This window comes from Chenopodium quinoa, unplaced genomic scaffold, assembly GCF_001683475.1.
Source record: "Chenopodium quinoa cultivar QQ74 unplaced genomic scaffold, ASM168347v1, whole genome shotgun sequence".
Lineage (NCBI taxonomy): Eukaryota > Viridiplantae > Streptophyta > Magnoliopsida > Caryophyllales > Amaranthaceae > Chenopodium > Chenopodium quinoa.
This window is the reverse complement of record NW_018745324.1, coordinates 834,978-857,475: the sequence shown is the minus strand read 5'-3', so window position 1 is coordinate 857,475 and position 22,498 is coordinate 834,978. Positions and strand designations below refer to the sequence as shown.

General features: G+C 33.4%; 1 protein-coding gene across 2 annotated transcripts in view; it reads right to left on the bottom strand.

Annotated features, from left to right (window-relative positions):
- Nucleotides 1–365: 365 nt before the first annotated feature.
- LOC110712693 (protein VAC14 homolog) overlaps nt 366–22,498 on the bottom strand; it is a 30,008-nt gene continuing 7,875 nt past the window's right edge. For both annotated transcript variants that reach the window (XM_021891154.1, XM_021891155.1), the window contains 17 exons: nt 21,861–21,950; nt 21,665–21,784; nt 21,552–21,580; nt 21,294–21,436; nt 18,554–18,648; nt 18,299–18,385; nt 18,045–18,152; nt 13,854–13,945; nt 12,226–12,307; nt 11,111–11,176; nt 7,968–8,083; nt 7,732–7,852; nt 6,179–6,340; nt 5,972–6,100; nt 4,933–5,001; nt 3,799–4,089; nt 366–1,100 (listed from right to left, as the gene is read on the bottom strand). In XM_021891154.1, the coding sequence (XP_021746846.1) occupies nt 999–1,100; nt 3,799–4,089; nt 4,933–5,001; nt 5,972–6,100; nt 6,179–6,340; nt 7,732–7,852; nt 7,968–8,083; nt 11,111–11,176; nt 12,226–12,307; nt 13,854–13,945; nt 18,045–18,152; nt 18,299–18,385; nt 18,554–18,648; nt 21,294–21,436; nt 21,552–21,580; nt 21,665–21,784; nt 21,861–21,950 (1,902 nt within the window). In that variant the 3' untranslated portion in view covers nt 366–998. The remainder of the gene's footprint in view (nt 1,101–3,798; nt 4,090–4,932; nt 5,002–5,971; nt 6,101–6,178; nt 6,341–7,731; nt 7,853–7,967; nt 8,084–11,110; nt 11,177–12,225; nt 12,308–13,853; nt 13,946–18,044; nt 18,153–18,298; nt 18,386–18,553; nt 18,649–21,293; nt 21,437–21,551; nt 21,581–21,664; nt 21,785–21,860; nt 21,951–22,498) is intronic.

Below are 22,498 nucleotides of genomic sequence, written 5' to 3'. Positions count from 1 at the left end.
AGGTAGGGGAATCTAGGCAGCTGGTCCGGTGGGGGAACGGGTTGCTGCAAGAGGAGGGGGGAAGAGAGTGGTTGGTTTGTGGTGGATTTTTCATATATAAATTAAATCTAGTTATTAAGTAATTGGGTAGGTTGTAGATTAATTAGAAGAAATGGAAGGAAATTAGAGTATAATTAGTTAATTAGAAAAAATTAAGGAAACGGGTTTCCTTTCGAAAAAAAAAATTAACACGGCGGTTTTTTTAACCAAAAAGCTTTTAAAAAAAATTCGCAAAAAGGTGCTTTTAAAAGATTTTTATGACAAATTTTCCTAATAAAATAAATATAACTATGGGGCAAACAATTGAGGACAAAAGCCGTAACAAATTTATTGTAAACCAAAAGAAGCACAAAACACAAAGAAAAATGGAACTTCTAATAAGTTTCCAATTTCCTCAACTCATTTAGTACGCTATCTGCCATTACAAACTGATCACCCAATAGCCTCATTAGTGTCATTGTCATTGTACAACTATAAACAAGGCAGAACAAATTATTACGAAATCAATTAGCTAATCGGTGATGTTGCACAGCTTAAATACAGAAATTCACGAATCACAAATGCTATAAATTCAATCTAGCCAGAGGCCAAGTATATTCACAAATTATACGCCTGCTTAGTTTATTTTGCAATAGATGAACAACAATCGACAGCCTTTGCAAAGTAGAATATATGCTCCCTTCATCCCCCCGTGGTTTATAATAAAACAGGAACCACATGGGCAAAGCGCCATTCTTTAACCCACATCACCCCATCTCCCCAAACCCCCCACCCACAAAACAACCAAAAAAAAGTAACCAAGAATAGATCTCTTTTTTCTTTCTTTAACCAAATCTCCCCTAATCAAAAGGCTAGAAATATACAATTTTACAAATAATATCAGATCCGACCATGGCTTCGATGAAGAGATCTGGGCAGAAGGAGTGAGCAGCCATGCCAAAATAAATGAGATTACCTAATTACAATTGCAACTGCCCTGGACCCATTCTTGATGGATTGGTAGGCTGGTTTGTGTCAGACGTAGATGATTGCTCCCTGTTTTCTTCAGGTCTCTGTGTCTCCTACATATATCAATATTCAAGAGCAACATGATTGTAAATGTAAGAATACATGGGAGGTTTAAAAGGCATAAGTTCCTCAGTGGCTTTCTTTTCAAAGAAAATAGAAAGATAGCCAGAATGAATACCAGTAAATTTTAAGAAAATAGATCTTCAATGGTAAAAAGAAGGTCCGAACCACAGATAACAGGTTCAAGAATGTTACATTGCATACCAGACATAAGACACTTTACCTGGCTCGCTCACAACTAGTCAAACACTTGATGAAACAAATGTTTGCCTAAAAACATAATGCTGCAGCTAGAATTTGTATTTCTAATGAATAACACACACACATAGTGCACTCAGTAAACAGATTGTTGTGCCACGCAGCATTGAGAACTTAGCAACAAGCATGCCAATAGTCTGTCCCTTTTAAAGGTATTAAATTAATTTTAGGGAAAATTTGCAAATTACAACCATTTAAAGTTTGTAGTTTGCAAATTGTAGCCAGTTAAAAAAAAAATTGCAAATTGCAGCCCAAAAGTTCTTATAAATTGTAAATTGTGGCCCATATCAACTTTTTCATCCGTTTACGTGTCGAAAAATATTCGATTAAGGTCTTAGGGGCCATTTCAGTATTTAAGGATCCGAAATAAGCTCAGAATTAGCAAAAAAAATAACATAAGTGCCTTGTTTTTAAAGCAAAATATAGTTGCCCACAAATCAATACATTTTTGTTACGCAAAACGAGGCACTTACGTTATTTTTTTGCTCATTCCGAGTTCAAATCGTACCCCTAGAAACTAAAATGGCCCCTAAAACCTAAACCAAATATTTTTCAACACGTAAACCGATGAAAAAGTTGATACATGCTGCAATTTACAATTTATAAGAAATTTTAGACTGCAATTTGCAATTTTTTTTTTAAGTGCAATTTGCAAAACACAAACTTTAAATGGCTGCAATTCACATATTTTCCTAATTTAAGTTATATAAGTAAATTGGTTAAAGAAATCTCTACAAAAAGTGTGCCTTGCATACATGATGCACAAGTCCACCTTGTACCTTAGCTGCAAAGACCTTTGCACTTTCGAGCACCCACGCACCCTAAAACTGATCAAACTTAAGCCTGGAGCTTCTTCTTCGTTTTCTTTTTACTAAAAAAAAAAAAAAAAGAGCTATTGAGTCATTATTTTGGTGTGAGACTTAGCCCCGCCTTTAATCAATTTTGCAACCTTGATAAATTTTTCTATGCCCTTATATATATATATATATATATATATATATATATATATATATATATATATATATATATATATATATATATATATATATAAGGCACCCTGATCAGTTGAACCTTAATCATTTTTTTAACCAAGAAGTTCAATTTAGGTTGAGTTTGATTAAATAAGACCCAAAATCCCAAATCCCAAATACAGCTCAAATTAGGGTTAGGGTTTGAAGATTAGATCACTTTTGCTAGGCCTAATAAGATAACACTTACTCCCTCTATACCACATAATATACCATTCTATGAATCTATGTTATTTGGATTCTTCATTTTACCTTGACTACCCTTGTTAGATTTACTACCTAACATGGGTGGTGGGCTAACATTTCATTTTAAGCTAAAACCCTGGAAAATATTTGGATTCTTCATTTTACCTTGACTACCCTTGTTAGATTCACTACCTAACATGGGTGGCGGGCTAACATTTCATTTTAAGCTAAAACCCTGGAAAATATTTCAAAAAAGTGATACCCTTAGACACGTACCCACCTCTGACATGAACACCTCCAAGTAAAATAGCTATTAATGTCCCACTGTTTATTAATGTTTCCCTTTCCTATTGTTGGACCAAGAAGGCTCTTGTGAGAATACCTCCTTTATGTGAGAACACATTCTTTTGTTCTAAGTTTTTACTCACATGTTCTAAAAATAGGTAATTGTAAAAATAATTTCAGTTAAGCAAATATAATTTTAGTTTAAACAAAATAATTTACTTTCACCAATAAGAATTTTAGTTCATACAAATAATTCAAATTCAACAAAAATAATTTCAATTCAGTTAAAATAATTTCAGTTTAACAAAAATAAGGTAAAGTGAACAGCTAATTATGTAAATTTGATTTTTGAGCTCACAACAAATTTTCAAATTTTAGGTAAAAAAAAAATGTTGTGCACATTATGTTTAAAATTTATGGTTTTTTTTTTTTTTTTTGGCAAATTAGTACAAAAAATATGCACATAATATACACTTCCTCCATTTTTTAATATTTGCAACACTTCCCTAAAGTGGAAATGTCACAATACTTCCAACACACTATGATATGAAAATTATTTTGAGGAAAAGTTGTACTATTCCCCTTATTTAATGTACATGGCCCACTTAGTCCAAAAAATAAATGTACATGACCCACTAAATTATATTTCTAACAACCTCTCACCCCATTTTAAAGTATATTAAACCATGTAACCCACTTTTCTTTAAATACCATGAAAAGTGTGTTGCAACTATTAAAAAACGGAGAAAGTATACAACTACTCCTCACAAACTCTATATCCTATACACCAAAGGTAAATGTCCCACGTCCAAACAACAAAATTGATGTTAAGTATAACTAGGTCCAAAATGTTCTGATTTATAGGATGAAAATCCTAAAAGGACTATAAGAACAAAATATAAAGCTAACACTTAAGGAGCAGCTCATTTTCTACCTTTGTCTTGGCTGAAGCCTTTTTAACCCGTGCTTGTGATTTAGCTTGTGCGCGATGCTCCTGCTGCATTTTCTGAAACTGCTGCAGTCTTGAAGCAAAATTGATTCCATTGCTCATAGTCTCCACATCTTGTATGATACCATCTTGGTTACAGTCTGGTCCCCTATCCATGTGATTTGCAACCTTTGAGTGTGAGGCTTCTGGAAATGAATTCCGATGTTGCTCACTGCTAAAGGAGTATGGGGGAACAGTTTTCAATCGAGTACGCAATATTTTGAAGGCTGCACTTTGCTGCAAAAAAAAGATTGTTATATTTGAATTCAAGACATCAAGGAATCCCTGAAACAAAACTATTAGGCATTAAAGCCCCATTTTTGAAATTTCACATTAACGTAGTTTCTATATACGGCTATACCCAAAGGTCAATGAATTAATCAAAGACAACATTAGTAATATGTCTTCTGTGATAAACAGGTTGGACTACACAGCATAGTATAAAGTAAAGTGTATTTCATAATGTAGAAGTCATAACAAGTCTATTAACTTGTAATTCCAAAAAAGCTGTTAAACAAAACAAGAGTTTCACACACATCCATAATAAGTCATGAGCCAATACTTTACTTAGCACTGTTGCACATGTTAACACTATTGATATATATTTATAACCATCCTTGGAGCTGTTGCACATATGTATACTAATAAAATTACAAGCAGCATTCAAAAACATTTCACCCATTGTAACATATTTAAATTTCACCACCAACTAATAAGATCCCGTGAAAAGATTCTAAAATGAGGAGAAGAATGCAAGTGCACCTTTTTTCTAATTCGATAAAATTGAACATACATATATTACTTTTTGAGGAATTTATATTTGATGACAAAAAAGAAAAAGAAGCATAGAACATTTTTTCCAAAAAAAATATTCACGTAAAATTTAGTTTTACAAAAGTTGATATCTTTTGAATACAAACAAACCCTCTTTTATAATAGGAAAATACATAAATAGAATTCATGTTGTACACATATTGTACGATCCTCATTATGATATACGAAGTAAAAAGTATTAGATAATACTATCTATTAACAATAAAGTATAAATATGCTGTTTTGTCTTTAACAATGAGAAGTTACCTGGGGAAGTAGCATAAGCAGGCCATAAAGGGCTTTCAACAACCATGTATACCTTCCAGGCTCCAGAAGCTGCACCAACCAAAACACCAAAGCATTGTTATTCACCACAATTTTTTTAGATAATGACATAAGCATACAAACTTATTTTTTGGAGACTGGTTGATGACACAATAGCTTTGAGCTGGCATCTCCTTGCAAGCCAACTCCCTCCTCTTGTTTTCCCTTCTCTCTCCATATTCAAAACGCTGATCTTCTATGTTCATCTAAGGACTACCACCAACTTCATTGCTGATGATGGTAAGCTCCTCTATTTTTGCATTGAACCAGTGTTTAATTCATGTTTACAATATAACTTTATCTTTTTTTATTTGAAAGTTGTTCTTCCAAATAATTGGACGAGTTCTACACATAAATTGGGTTTTATCTCAATACTTGTGAGTTTAGGGATATGTTAATGAAGAATGAGTTGTCACACAGAAGATGTCAGTTCTACATCTACACTCAATTGCATCAGATTTATTACAGATTTCAATAATTTCAAAACTACAACAAATTGGAAGACCCCCTCGTCAAAGGGTGTATCAAACAACGATATAAAAGAGGGTAGACACAAATTTCAGATCTCATCCACAATGATGATGATTTTTTAAAATTAAAATTTTATTTGATCCAAATTGATTTGTAATTTTTTTAGTTTCGAATATCAATATATATTTCGTATCACTTTATAATTTATACACTACCTCAGTTTCAAATTAATTGCAACGGCTTAATTTTATTTTACTCACACTTTATGTCAAATCGTTGCAAATAATTTGAAACAAAGGTAGTATATATTATTAACATGTTCGTACTGAGGACACTCAATTCCTTTCTAGGAGGTTGGGGGCTGGATCTGCATTTAAAGCAAAGTGACCATGAAGCAAATAACAATTAACACTCCAATATCTTATAAACCCCAACTACCTAGCTCATCAATGCAAGTTCAATTATAACGCGAATCTCCATTTGCAAAGGCAGACTGCATAAAGATATATACCTGCAATCTCAGATAAGCAAATGTTGGAGTCTCAAGTAACCGAATCAATTTGTCAAGCTGGACCAAAAATTTAATGTTGATATCCTCTTCAACCAGAGACTGTATAACAGTGCTGGCATGCTGGTATGTCTATTAAAAACAATAACATGAATTTTTAGCAAAAAGACAATGATTTCACAATCGTGGACTGTCATGACAAACAATTACCTGAGCTAATAAGCACAAACTAATGATTGCCATTGGAGAATGGCACCAAGAAGCATATAAAGCATGAAACAAGTCTTTCCCAGCACTGTTGACAAGAGAATGCTTCAGTAGCTCCCGCAGTTCCGATAACTCAGCAGATGTGAGTAAAATTAAGTTTAATGCCTGAAGGTGAGAACATCTCAATTAAAACGTACATATACACTGTAGAAAGCAAATATTAAATTAAGATCAACCAAGATTTAGGCCGTAGTACAATTTATACACATGATATAATCAGCTGATTCAGCTCTATCTTTTTCATTTGACTAGTGAACTTAGATACAAATATTCTGAACAAAGTCAATAAAAATAACTCACAAATAGATACTTAATGAATTAAAATCACACAAAATTCTCCATCAGTCCCTGAATAAAAGATTCATTTCTTTTAAAGACATAATATTAAGGTAGGGCAATGGGTTATTGTTGAAGAAAGTTGAATAAAAAAAGGAAGTGAAAATAGTTTATTGTTCTTAGGAAAAGAGAGAGAGAGAGAGAGAGAGAGAGAGAGAGAGAGAGAACATAGGAGGGTTAGAGAAATTTTTGTTGGTCAACTGTAAAAAAAAGGGAATGGGTAATGGAGCCCACCCAAATGGGAAATGAGGCTTTTGTTTAGGAAGAATTTTGGGATAAATGGGCTTTAATTTTGGGGCAAATGGAGTATCAGATATTATCTAGAATCTACTTTGCTTATAGCATTAGTGACTAGCCCTAAACCAGAACAGTCTTTCCCTTCTAATTCTTCTCTCTGCCTTACTCAATAAATGTGCACATAACTAGATTGTCATGAAATCATGCAAACCAGTTTTTGAAAGAATGTCAAGGTGGCATAGGGTGGCCAGTGGGCAAGGACCATGTAGATTAGCTCTAAATGATTTCTAGCAAAAATTCTTCAAGCCAAATTGATATTAAGTGATGTTATGCTGATGAGAGAGTTCACATAATAATGCAATTTAGTCCATGTGGATATACTTATGTGACTGATTTAATTCAGCATATTACTGAATATTAAAATAAATAAATCCATAATGAGTATAAGAAAAGAATAATAATTCATTATTACTTTAACAGTCAGTAAACACAGTAACTAGCATTTGCCAACGAAGGAAAATCAAAACAGTGATTGACAAATATTTACTTTTGTAATGAAAACTATATTTGATTACTACGGGAGCCTGGTCCATCAAAGAAATTGATGAGACACAAGCTTTAATGATGTAAAATTAATCAGGATCAGTTTTAGTCTAAGGAGACAGTAGTATGAAAATTCCATGGCATGCAGCTAATGTTAAATGGCATAGTTGAATGTCATAAATTTGCTATGCATATAAAGAACAGAATGCCTTGTAGGTTAACAGTTTCGCAATCCAACTCATTGACATAAAGATACATATACAAGTAAAGCATGGAATATTCCAAATACAACAGGGGAAAAAAAAGGATTTTACAAAAATGAACAAATGCAATATAGCTGGATGGTGACAAACAAGACTAAAATAGATGCATTCCATTACCTGAACCATGATAGAAGCAAAATCAAGATCAGGTTCCTTCTGAAGGATAATGGAAAGCTCACGATATACTGTCTGAGCACCAAGGAGTACACAGAGACGCCGAATTATCAATGCACCCCGTCTGAGTATAAAAGAAAATCATACAAGTCATTCGAAGTTAGACAGAAGGATGTAGCATAATTGGCAAATTTAATTTGGGCACAAAAAAATTAGCAAACACAGAGTAGAAAATTTACTTTTCTAATAGAGAATTGTCGTTCTGAAAGTTAAGAAGCAAATGAACCAGAAGATTGCGAAAGTGCTCTGTGTCTTTGGCTATGCATGCATGCACCTCAAGCACCAAGAGCACTACCTAAGAAACATGCAGATGCAAAGACTTCTGTCATCCAAAAAGATGTAAAAAAAAAAAACTTTAAAACTCTCTAAATAAACCTGTTAACAATATTGCTACTTCATTGTCTCTAATGTATGCAGCCTTACCCTATGAAGATATACTGTTTCATATCAACTATTAATAATAATAAATAAATAAATTTTAAAAAAAAAAAAAAAAAAGTATTAGCTGCCAGCTACTTCTTAATGAATTACGGGTACGAATAAGTGAATAACTTTATACAAGTACCATAACTCTGAATATTAAACATCAAGCATAAAAAAAAAAATTGCAAATAGTAATTGGTAGATAAATACTAGTAAAGCATCATTGCATTGGTCTACTCAGCCAAACTTTATAACAAGCTGCAGAAAGTGCAAAATTAAATTAGTTCAAAGACATATTAAGCGAACCGATGAAGTAGAAACAAGTTATTCAGCTCTAAGACACGTGTTAAAGAGCACTAACTGAATCTAGGTCAACTTATATCAATAATCATAATGTGTCATCGTAACTGCCCAAGTCACAATGCTCTTAGGTCTATACACATTTCAATCACCTACTAAGCTGACAAATCACAAACCAGAGTGTCATCATGCATATTTTCTCACCAACAATAATTCTATACAGCCAAGCAAATGAAAATTTTACACATCTAAGAAAATCCATCTACATCCAACCAAAGGACCATGTTAGATTTGAAAACTTCTATCTACACATATAGTCTCTTCATCAGTACAAGGCTACAAGCAAAACATATTTGAATACGTGTAATTCACTTCTGCATTACATGTGCACTTGTTACCGACAAACAACTAAGCCTCATCAAAACTCCATAGGAATCAATCACCTTTCAGCCTTTCCATACCAAATTACATAATTTCCTAATACACCTCCTTTCACCACCCCCACCCCCACCCCCCTCCCAAAAATTTTTTAAAAAAAAAATAATAATAAAAATAAAAAAAAAATAAAAAAAAAAAAGAAAACACACACTATTCCTAAAGTTAGTTACTTTCTGATTTTGTAGCTAGCATGGAAGCACATTACCCTCATATATTCACTTGTTTCTGTCTATCATACCTACAGAGACAAACTTTATGAATAGAGAAAGGGTCCAACTGAGAATCTGAGATTAATCCTTAACTCCTGTATAAATACGAACACGTCTGTAATTTGATGTCTTTAGATTACTTGTACAATTTAGCTGCCGTCTTCCACCCTTTCACACTCTTTATCCCTGTGCGAGCCTACTGCCCAAGGATTCTCAAAATCACCCACCCAATCCCTGCCTGACATGGATTAGAAGCCACAAGAGAATCTAATCCATGGTATTAAATCTCTGCCACATTACCACATTGCAACCACTGTAAAGGATTTAAACCATAAGTTCACCCCATAATTATCCCAACCCCCATTTAACAACAATTTCAGTAGTGAATATGTCAGCTAAAGATATATAATATGGTATGTGATGTAAGAATCAGGAAGCCTGAATGAAAGATGACAGAAATTTTGATGGAAACTACAGAAACTAAAACATGGTAAATGAATAGTGATGTGTATCTTCAGTTGGAGATAATCAGCTTTTAAGAGAAAAGCTTATGTTTAGAATTTTTTACGATGTTTGTGTGAAATTGATATGTTGACACTCGAGTCATGAATAGTTAAGTTTAGGCAGAAATGAGTACTTAGTACTCATTCATCCCCAAATAAAATTCAAATTTCTCACAGATATGTCCCTGAATAAAGTTCCCAATTGTCATTCTACAGTAAGTGAGAAATAATAAAGAAATATTAGGTCATTTCCTTTCATAGATGTGTTGCAACTTGCAAGTATTCTAGGACGACTTCACAAGCAAGGTGGTGCAACTATCCGGATGGAAGGAGTAATGGCTATTGGCTAAAACAGGGACATTTACTAAAATATGAACAAAGGAGTCGTTGAACCAAGCTTCAATTTTAAAGGTCATGCGTCTCAAGCCAAACTGAGCTTTGGGCCTTAAGCTGCTTATGTAAATTTGCGCTTCAGTTGTTTAATTAATATTGCCATGTAGAACTATTAGACGAATAAACTTTCCACGCCCAAGAAATATGTCAATAAGTCATCATATTTTTTCCAAAAAGCTTTCTAAGTGTACCACAAATGAGATAATTAACTTACCAAAACAACCCACTCCCCCCGCAAAAAAAAATAATAATAATAATAATAAAATTAAATCTGCATTTAAGCTTGAAAGCTAGAAAAATTGTGTCATAAATACTAAGGCCCTGTTTGGTAGTAAGCTTATTGGGGGTATATTAGCTTATTTGACTAACTTTAGCTGATTGACTAGTCAAACAAGCTAATACAAGTGTTTGGTAGTAAGCTTATTGAAAGAGCTTATTCCACTAAATAAGCTCTTTTTGAAAAAGCTCATTTTAGGAGCTTTTTCAATTAGCTTATTCATTAATTATTATGAAATGACACTTATAACCTCATTTAATTTAAAATCCTATCTAAACTACCTACCCCGCAATTAGCTTATTGGTCATTTCACATACTCAATCACATTTAAGCTATCAGCTATTTACCAAACACTTTTATATAATTAGTTAATACAATAAGTTAGTCAAATCAGTTAATAAAATCAGCTAGTCAAAATCAGCTAACTCAATCAGCTTTCTCCCAAACAGGGCCTAAACCTTCCATACAATGTGAGCGAAGATAGAATTAAAAATTACTTCCACCGTTTGTTTTTAGATGACACGTACAATTTAGGCACACACTTTAAGGACAGGAGCGAGAATGCTAAAGCAAGTGGGTAGACCATGTGCTTAGCTTATTTAATCAAGTTTGTAGTGGGGGACTTCCCAAAAAGGAATACGAGTCAGTAAAAAAAAAAAAATTTAAAAAAAAAAAAAAAAAACTTCCTTAAAAGGAATATGGGTCAACTAAAAAAAACGGAGGTAGTATGAGATTTGGAGAAATAAATCAACAAAAGTCCAAGTAGAACAGAAAGTTACCTCATCCGAAGAATCAGAGAGTGCTTTGAGAAGTGTATCAACTATATCGCTTAAAAAAGATAAAACCTGTCCAGAGTTTAAATTAATAATAAGTCAACAAGAAAGGAATTCTTCAATATAGTACAAGAAAAAAAGAATTGACAAGCAGAGAGACAACTATCAGATCACTTCGCAAATATCGTGATAGAATTTTGTTCTTTGCACCACATGGAAAATAATATAGATAAGTAACTGTTAATATAAGTTCAAGACCAATAAATTTAGATAAGGGCACCCAACTTCATCTTACAATTAGGAGTAACTTCTGATAAGAACCACTAACTTTAGATAAGTTCAAAAAAAAGGACACAAGGATAAAAGAGCAAAGCCTAAGTGAGCAGCCATGATATCAGATATGGGCAAGAGCATATGTAAATGATATATCTAGAGAGAGAGAGAAAGCTAGGCAGATAAATCAAAAGTAAAGAGATGTTTTATCATATATTACAAACAGCTGAGAACAAAGAGCAATTCTTGTGTACTTAATTCATCACAAGTTCCCATTTACAAAAATTGCAATAGACATTTTCTCAAACTATCAGTACAATCCAATACACACAAATAAGAGAGAATAGCTGGACAAGCTTGAAGCTTCAGGAATGTTGTAGAAAGGCATTTAAAGCCAACAGTAGGCATAAAGAGGTGCAAAAGGATTTACTGTTTAAAAAAAAATCCCAAATTCAAAATAAAAGCACAGGTCCATTTCCTAAATACCAAGTTTGAATTACAGGTACATCTGTGGAAGCACAATGTGATCAGTCAAACAGAATTATAGAAGAGCTAATAAATCCAAACTAAGTATCATTAAATACCAAGTTTTACTTAATAAAAGGCCATACAAAGAGTATAACTCAAAAGACGATGGCAATTAAGATAAATACTCTCTCATTCTATATCAGGTAACTAAAAACAGTTTTTAAAACTCCTATTGGACAGTTATATATATATATATATATATATATATATATATATATATATATATATATATATATATATATATATATATATATGTAAGGGGAAAAAAGATTGGACAATTTTTCAGTAAATAGTTTCAGGTAGAGAAATTCTGGAGGTACCTCACCACGATGCTTATCCAAAAGGGCTGAAATCCAATGCAGTGCTTCAATACGAGTAGCTTCCCATTCACTGGATAAATGTCTGCAAAAGAAGGGGCACATTATACCTGACCTCTTAGAAATGATTAACATGAAAAACTCAGTGCTTCTTGGTTGACATGGGGAGGTTATATACTTATATCCCATAAGAATATTTCGTAGAAAAATTTTGCTAACTTATGATGGAATCCCTTCATCTGATTGGACCTAAACAACTCATATTTCATTTTATGTTTACCATTGATTGTACTCCCAACTTATTATTTTTTTAGGCGAATATAACACACCCTAAATATAAGGAAATTCCTTAAGTTTAATTGACAGCCTAGAAAGTTGACATTTCCATGTTAATAACCAAGGGACGACTAGGTAATTTATTTCCCCCTTCCCAAGAATTCCCACTTCCTTTCATGTTAACTTTAAAGTGTCAACCAAACAGATAATCTATCAAATTTTCATGAATTTGCACTTTCCCCAATTTTTGTTGACACTAAACAAGCATCGACACTTCTGTAAAAACATATGCAACATTAAGAAACCTAAGAGCAAGCCTTTCATGTCTACAAAGCAAAAGCAGTTGCAAATACTCAAATTCTTCTAATAAGCTGCGGAATTCTCATTACCAAAATTAAAATTAAAAAAAATTAAATAAAAAATAATAAATAAAAAAAAAAGAAATTTCATTAACAACTTCCATTTAAATGACCACTTTTAAAAACAACTACCTTTATTTTTATTTATTTTTTTTAAAAAACTACCACAAAAACATAAAAACTTTAAGTAGCACTATTAGAGTTCATTTTCCAGCAACAATCTCCGGTTGAACAACCTTACTTTATAAAATTCCAACTAGTTATTGACCCGGGCGATGCCCCGCATCATCATAAATTATAAGTTTGATTAAATTAATTTATAAGAGTTGATGTTGAACAATATTAATAACTAAATGAAAATGTAATAGGAGGTCAATATGAAAAGTTTTACAATTAAATTAAACACTATTGTATTATATAGCATTAAAGTTAGACCAATGAAGAGTTTTTGTTAAAGAGACTAAACATTAATATAATTCAATATAGTGAGAGAATAGGGATAATACATAGGATGACATGTAGTGCATATGTGGCATATGAGTGACACATGTCGTTAGCATGTTGTCCCCATGAATTTTAATAATATTATAGATTATAGATTAATTGCAATAGAGAAAATAAGGGAATTTCAGTAGTTAAACAAGCTACAGGTAAATTGTCTTTAATTTCGCATTGTAGTTGATTCAATTTATCATTTAAATTTCAAAAATAGGGTTCTTGGTCAAAAAATGAATTTAGGGTTTTACGAAATTGGAGGACTGGGGCAATTGAAGTGTATTACCTAATATAGGGTTAGGGTTAATGTACAACATATGGGTTTTTTTAGATGAAAATTTTACAGAATAGGCCCTAAAAACGGAAATTCTTGCCAGTGCTACTCAATGCTTTTGCGTTTTTGTAGTAGTTTTTTCCAAAAAAATTATATTAAAGGGTAGTTGTTTTCAAAAATGGTCATTTAAATGGTAGTTGTTGACAAAAAAAAATAAGAAAGAGTACCTCTTTGCAACAGCAAGGATTGCTCCTACATTAAATCCTTCACCTGGAGCCGCCTTGAATGAGCGAAGTTCTTCATTCGTTTCTCGAGCAACCTAATTAGACATTTAGTCAAGAAACAATATAATGCCATTAGTCTCATTAGAATAAAAATATACACGACCTCTATTTCAAAATAATGCAAAATAATTGTTTTAAACTATTCATATACTATTCACATACTAAACTTATTGAAAGCAAATGTTCAAGTAATATGTTGTTAAATTAATTTTACTAATTTAATCATCACACTTTTCATTTTCACCAATTCCAATTTTTTTGTTATACTTCTTATTATAGGATAGATCCACTAATATTTTATTACCTCTCCACACTACCTAAGGGTGTAGGACTCCCTCTTGTTCAATTAAAATAATCTTCCACTATATTTTACTAACTGAAACAATCTTCCATTATCTTTCCCACCAAACCTTTATAATACAATTAAATTAGGATGGAAAGAGTACCAAGTTTTTATATTTTAAACTAACTTTGACTTTTAATATCAATAATCATATATTTGGTAATAAATATAAAAAACTAATATATTGATAACATACTTTAAGATAATCCAACATCTTACTACGGCCTTGTTTTTTTCACCTTAAAATAATGGAAAAATTAACAAAAATAATCCAAACTATTGACTTTCTTCTCATTTTAATCCCAACTATGATTTAAATTAAAATAATCCCAACTATAGGGGGTCCTTCTCAAATTAGTCTATTTTACCTATAACTTGTGATATTGGTTATAGTTTGTTTTTTTTTCTTGTTTTTTTTTTGGATTAAATTCTCATTCATTTATTTAATTTATTTCTCACCCACCATTCACCTACAACCTCAGCCTCTCCCATAGAAACAACCAGCACCCACAAAACACACGACCACTAACAGCTAACCCCCTCCACCACCTCATCAATCATCATCACACCTCCTAGAAATTTCAACATCTAAACTAAATTGGAGCTTTCATACCATAATCATATCACACTAGACTAGACCTGGCAAATGGGTCATTCGGGTCGGGTATGGGTCGGGTCGTTTTAGGTCGGGTCCAGTTCGGGTCAAAAGATTATCGGGTCAAGTTCGGGTCGGGTCGGGTGATTTCGAGTTTTGGATTGATTTTGGGTCGATTGATAATCGGGTCGGGTATCGGGTCAACACTTTGGGTCGAGTTCGGGTCGGGTCAAGTTTGGGTCAGGTCAGTTTGGGTTAGGTCAATTTTCGGGTCGGGTCAGTTCAGGTCAGGTCAATTTTCGGGTCAACTTTGGGTCGGGTCAACTTCTAGTCAAGTCATATTCGGGTGATTCATTGGGTTAAATTCAACTCTGTATATATATATATATATATATTTTTAACGAAAAATTCACTATATTTATTAAGGCTTTTTCATGGATTATAGTAATTGTTTGACTTTTATTAACCCTTTTTTTTTTTTATGTGTGTTTAGAACTTTTGACTGAGAATCATTTTCAGGATCTCCTGAAACTAAGAGGGATGCTCTAACTAATTGAGTTATACCTCACTCTCTTATTGATCTTAGTTTTAATACGTAATCTTATTATCATTGTCATTGTTGTAATAATTTCTTTGAATTATTCTTATACTCCCTCCATCCCAAATTACTCTTAACGATTTGACATTTTGCATTTTTCACACATCTCACTTTGACCATCTTTTTTAGCTATTATATGAAAGACAATGTAGTCATGTAAGATGTTGTTGGGGTCTATTTTAATGAATAATTTCCTAATACAAACTTTTTATAACTTATATAATTATTTACTAAAAGAAGTTAAAGGTCGGGTCATTTTCGGGTCGGGTCAACTTCGGGTCTCGGGTCAACTTCGGGTCGGGTTGTTTCGGATCTCGGGTCAACTTTGGGTCGGGTCATCTCCGTTCGGGTCGTTTCGGGTTGGGTCATTTCAGGTTTCGGGTCAAGGTCGGGTCAGTTCCACTTCGGGTCGGGTTAATTCGGGTTTTGGGTCAATTTCGGGTCACTGGTTTCGGGTCGATTTCGGGTCATGGGTCGGGTCATTCGGGTCTGGGTTAGGATTGCCAGGTCTACACTAGACCACCATCAATTCTTCGTATCAAAGAGTTGGTCCTTTATGGAATTCTGGTTCATTCCATCACACACTCCTTATCTCTCTCTTCTCAAACCAACATGAACACACCACCTCCTCACTGCCACACCACCACCACCACCACAACAACCCCTCCGCCACCTCTTTATCACCCACCTATGGCGTCCCCAACTCACCCCCGTGACCCCACCTATACCCCATTTCGCATCTTACGTCCACCTTCAACGCCACCCATTTCATCTCCTACTTCTCCGACCGCCCCGGTTCCTCTCTCTTCTCTCCTCTCTCCTTGATCTCCCTCTACAGACGTTGGTGTGATTGTTGTCGGTGGTGGTTGGTGGTGCTTGATGGTGATTCTACTTGGGTGGCCGAAAGGGTGGTTTAGGTGGATGGGTTTGGCTGGCAAGATACTTTGGATGGCTCGGGGTGGATGTAAAGGCGGTTTTAGTGGTTAATAGGTGGTGAGATCAGAAGGTGGTGGTACGGTGGGAGTTTAAAGGTGGTGGTACAGTGGGAGTTTAAAGCTGGTGGTTTATTTTATAATTATGTTTATAATCAAACCAATAGCATATTGACACATTGTTTATTTTACCTGATTAACAGGTTAACAAAAGTTTGAGTCTAATTTGAGAACGGACCCCTTATAGTAGGGATTATTTTTATTAAAACATAGTTGGGATTAAAATGAGAAGGAAGCCAACAGTTTGGATTATTTTTGCTAATTTTTCCTAAAATAATACTCCTCCATTACCCTAATATTGCAACAATTACCATTTTAGGAAAATTCACAAATTGCAACATTACTATATATGCTCGTGTTTTCTCTCTATCTCTATTCTCATCACATGGGTCCTTATCCTTATTTCTCTCTCTCATCTTAAATCGTGCCTACCCCCTTGTTGCAATATTAGGGAAATGGAGGAAGTAGTATTCAGCAAAAATAATTTCAATTCAGTAAGAATAAATTTTAATTAGTAACTTTAAAAAAACAAATATAATAGAACAACAATAAAAATAAGTTTTAATCGGGAAAAAAAAAAAAAAAAAAAAAACAATTCTATAAAAAAAAATTGAAATTCGTAAAGATTATTCAAAAATAAGGTCGAACTAACATTTATTTTTAAATATTAGCAAAAAATAATGGTCAAAATCTATGTTACTTGGACTCTTTCATTTACCTCACGTGTCCGACACGACTCGTGTCGGACACCGACACTTGGACACTTCATTTTTAACTAAAAACACAATTTTTTTTCAAGAAAATGGGCGAGTCCGATACTTGGACACCCGTGTCTAATTGGACACTTCATCCGAGTCCAAGTAACATAGGTCAAAATTATGTAAAAGTTAAAGTGCATTAAATTGTCAACTAAACTAAATAGGGATAAAAGGAAATATATAACTTTAATAACGGAGACTTTTTTTCGAGAGCATATAGAACGCCACATTGGATACTATTAAAATTAAACTAATGATAAAAAATAAAAATAAAAAATAAAAGAATAACAATTTAAATTTAGAACTAAAAAAATCTAATAAATATATAACCAAAACTAACAAATGAGTTTAAATTAATAAAAATAATAATTTTTTTATTAGGATTTTACCTTAATATATGATAATGAGAACAGATTTTCGTTTTATTTTATGATAAATAAAAATAAAAAAATTCAACAGCTACATATGTAGTAATAGTTAATGAATAACGAATAAGATCACAAGCTTTAAATCACTTTTTAAAAAAAAATACCCATTGTTATAGGAAGTTAATCAATATTTTTAGGGCATACAATTTTTTTAAAAAAGTATAACATTCAAGAGTCTCAATGTTCAAGCAACCCATTAGTAGAGAAATGGGGCAATATGCAAGCAATTATCCACTAACGGAGATGTATATTTTAAAAAAATAAATAATTAAATAAAGGTGTTAGAGATGAAGAGATCATACATAAAGATAGATATGGTAATAGTTGTACAATGGTAAGCATGTTAGTCAAGGTGTTGCAATTTTTTGGAAACATAGGATGAAGATATTAAGAACAAAATCAACATAAAAAGCAACTTACAACTCTAATCTTCTCCTCTTTGTCTGAAATACAAGGCAATATGGCCTCCAGAATAGCAGCATAATAAGGTAAAAGCTGATCCCCCCCTAATTTGACAAATTCATTCATCTGCAAAGTTAAATTCCACATTGGATTGGTTAAGTAACAAACAAACACGAAAATGAAATAATGGTAAATGCAGAATTACATATTAAAATTGGAATTATATACAAAATAATGTAAGGAACATTAGTTTAACTCTTTAAAAAGCATACCCAAGTAATAGAAGTCTGACGAGTAAATGCATCACCAGACTTCGCCCTTTCCACCAAAATTTGAGCCATGCGACCATAGTCTACAGACTTTAAAACAGTAACACCATAATCAGATATATAAAAAGCTGAAAGGGAGTCACAAAAAAAATAATAATAAAAAAGATGCCATTTCTTGCTGCAGTAGTTCAATATAGTTCCGGAAATAAAAGAGCAAATCAAATAAGCATAAATTATTATCAGAAGTAGAAAATTTACTGGAGAATTTTTTATCTCTTGGAGAAATTCTGATAGTGCTGAGTCAGCCTGTTGTCGTATTTCATGGCTGGAATCACTTAGCATATTAAATAAACCTGAAACCAAGAACAAAATGCACAAGCTATATGATTGAAAAGGCCTAATGAGGAAATTAAAATACAAAATACTAAAGTTAAAACACAACTGTATATTTGGCAGTTTCTTCATACAAATTTCTCCTAAGGGCATGCTTGTATTGAGGCAAATGCAGTAAAGGTAGTAAAAGTCAAACTATCAAAAAATGAAAATGTACACGGTAATTAATGGGATGAGGTTGTGGTGAAGGGAAATAAGGTAGTGTTAGTATGAAGAAGAAGCAGGAGCGAAAAATGACAGGAAATATTACTCTCATAGTGGGATTGATAGTTACCTAACACCACCCCGAAGATAACTATTACTCTTTATATAATCCCACCCTCATTTCTCATCACCTGTCCATTACATCATCTCCTTCAAAAATACCTAAATTACATTTTCTTTTATTCAACTTCTATTACCCCTTAATGCATTATGTTCAATCTTAGCATGCCCTAAATCTGTAAAAATTACATCATATAACTAGAGCGTACATGTGCTAATGCATGGGATATGTTATTTGCAAAAGAAAACAACACAAAGTGAAACATTGGTAGTTATTAGAGTCCCTTGAAAAAAAAAGGGTTTTTCTAAGCTATACCCCTAAGGTATTCGAGTTTCTAAGGTATACCCATGCTTTTTCAAGTTTCTAAGTTGTGCCCTTCAACTCCTTATCAATACTAAAATGTACCCTTATTAGTTGTTTCAAAGTTATTCGAGAGTGTGATTTCGTGGCACCATTTTTCATTAATAGGGTTGCGGTGGCTAAGATTTCTTTCTCCTACCATTTCCTTACCTTTTTATCATCTTTCTATTAAATTTATAGTTAACTTTAGGTGACGTGGAAGTCCCAAGGAGGGTACCATTCAGTAATGGTAATGAGTTGAGGGGCACAACTTAGAAACTTGAAAAAGCTTGGGTACACCTTAGAAACTCGAATACCTTAGGGGTATAGCTTAGAAAAACCCAAAAAAAAAATAGGAAGATTAGTGGATAGGTAATTATTGGTAGTTTTATTTTATTTTATTTTATTTTATTTTTGGATTTTTTTGAAAATAACACCACAAATTTTACAAAAAACGGATTATAACACCACAATTTTTCGAATTTTTATCATAACACCACAAAAAAATCAAAAAAATTGATTTCACCACCATCTAACTGATTTTTGGATGGAATCCGTTAAAGGGACCCACGATGGACACGTGTCGATAAGACATTAGTTTTTAAAAAAAAAATTAAAAAAAACCTAACCTAAACCCAGCCAACCCCACCACCAGCACCACCATCTCCGGCCGCGCCAACGCCTAACCCAAGCCGTCACCTGCACCCCTGAAACCCGGCGAAATTCCCCTTCCCTTCTTCCCCCTCCCCAAAACCACCACAACCTTGCTTAATCGCCATAAATCACCGCATACCCACCGCAATTAACCACCTAGCAAACACCAACCACGAAAACCCTTACATTTCACCCTCAAAACGGCCGAAATCGACCATGACAGCCCTCAATTGGTCGATTTCGGCCGCCGATTTCGCAAAACTTGGGAAATGGGTGTGGATTTCGCAGCAGATCGGGAAATGGGGGTGGATTTTGCGGCGGTTAGGGATGGTTTTTGCGATGGTTTGGAGGGCTTAAGGTGGTTTTCGGGGAGGGAGAGGGGGTGAAGTGGTTGATCGGCGGTCAAAGGCTTCGGTTTCGTCGGATTTTGTTGGGGTAGTGGATGTCGGCGGCGGTTGGCGGTTGAGGCAGGTGGTGCAGAGGTGGTGGGATGACTAGGTTAGGTTTTTTTTAATATTTATTTAAACCACTAGCCACTTGTCTTGTACGGACCCCACTAACGGATTCCATCCAAGAATCCGTTACATGGTGGTGAAATCCAATTTTTGGATTTTTTTATGGTGTTATAATTAAAGTTTGAGAATTTGTGGTGTTATAATCCATTTTTTATAAAATTTGTGGTATTATTTTCAAAAAAATCCTTTATTTTAATTTTTTAAAAAAAAAGAAAGAAAAGAAAGTGAAGTGCATATGGTTTGAGTATATTGGGGTTTTGGAGGATTTTGGTGAAATGTTATAAAAATGACTCTGCAATCATAATATAGATGGACATCTAATAACATCTTGGAAAAGTAGTTTCCAACTACTCCAGTTGATGTACATTTTGGAAAATTGTTTTAAATTGTCACACTAAACAAATAAACTACTACTCCCACTAGTTCATATTGGAGTTCCTGGTTTCCTTAGTGTTTCAAAAAGATGATACTATTGTGAATCTTTGCTTCTTTTGGCAAATTAATTTTCAAAACTTTGTTGTCAAGTCTATCCCCATAAGTCCCGTTCAAAGGACCACTACCATTCTTTATTAGAAGAGATTATAGCAGGTACAGTTACTTTTTCAAAATAATTAAAAATAGAGTTTCTATGGGGAAAAAAAAGTAGCACATGATGACTGAATTGGTTTCTCACTAGCTTGGCTTCCAACTACAAACATCAATATGAAAATGAGGGGGTATATGATATGTTAAGAAATTACTAATAGTTATCATATTTATTGTTCTAAGTACATGTCATGCATCATACACTTCTGAACTAGTCAAAATGCGAGAATCATATATGAACAATTACCGTCGAGGAAATCAGGAAGAAAACCCAGCATATCAATATCAGGAACACTGTCCAAGACAGTGATCCATCCAACCAGAAATTGACGAACATAGGGATTTAATACATTCATGCGTTCCCTCAGCAACGGTATGAATTCTTCGATGCTTTGTAAAACACAAGAAAACCAATTACAATATACTCCATGAAATAAATCGGTATAAATAGAACTCTACTTCAAGAACATCCTATCCCAAATAGAGAAAGAATCAAATAGATTACCTGAATTGATCACTTTCTGTCACAATATCCTATCCCAAATAGAAGCTTAAGGTTAATTATGATATAAAACTTCTAGAGATTGTATTAAAATTAAAAAAACAGAATGAGGTCACCTTTACAAGCCTATCTAAAAGATGAGCAGCACTCTGCACATTAGCATCGGAATCTGCAGATAGCTTGCACAAAGCATCAAATATCTGATTAAAAAATATAATGAAATCTCCTCTTACAACCTGCAAAAAGAGAAAAAAATGCATGAGATCTAAATCCCGTAAAATTATAAAATACAAACAAGTACTACACTCTCACCTTTGCAATGTTGTACAAAGCTTCACATGCATAATAACGAACTCTGCTATCTTGATCAGAAAAGGATTTGAGCACAGGCGGAACAATTTGCTGAAAGTTCGGAGGACAAGTAATTAAAAAACAGATCAAGGAAATAAATGCTATAAAATTGCAACGTAAATCAGTCACAATGCACAGTAGACAATAAAAGAACATCTCACCATCAAGCTAAATCAGTTTGCTAATAAAATTTCAACATTATTGAATGATAAACTACTCTAAAAGTAATTCATATAATAAACAAAAATACTAAATATGTTTTACAGTCACAAACTCACAAAGATTGCTAGTATGACTCATATGAGTATAGCTTCATCACAACCACAGCACCACTACTGACCAATCTCTCATCTCCTTGCCTATCCTAGGTCCCATCCATAGTATAAAAATGCGGTCTCAGTCGCGATCTCGGGAACGGTTGCGGTATCACGGTAACGGTATTGATGCGTTGATCGCGGACCGGGTCGCGGTTGTAGCGGTAGAATTTTATTTAAAATTTATTAATCCAAATATTATAATTTAGGATATTTAATTTATTTTTATATGGGTTTTGAATTAAATTATTATACTTTATGACCTTTAAACCAATACCATAAGTC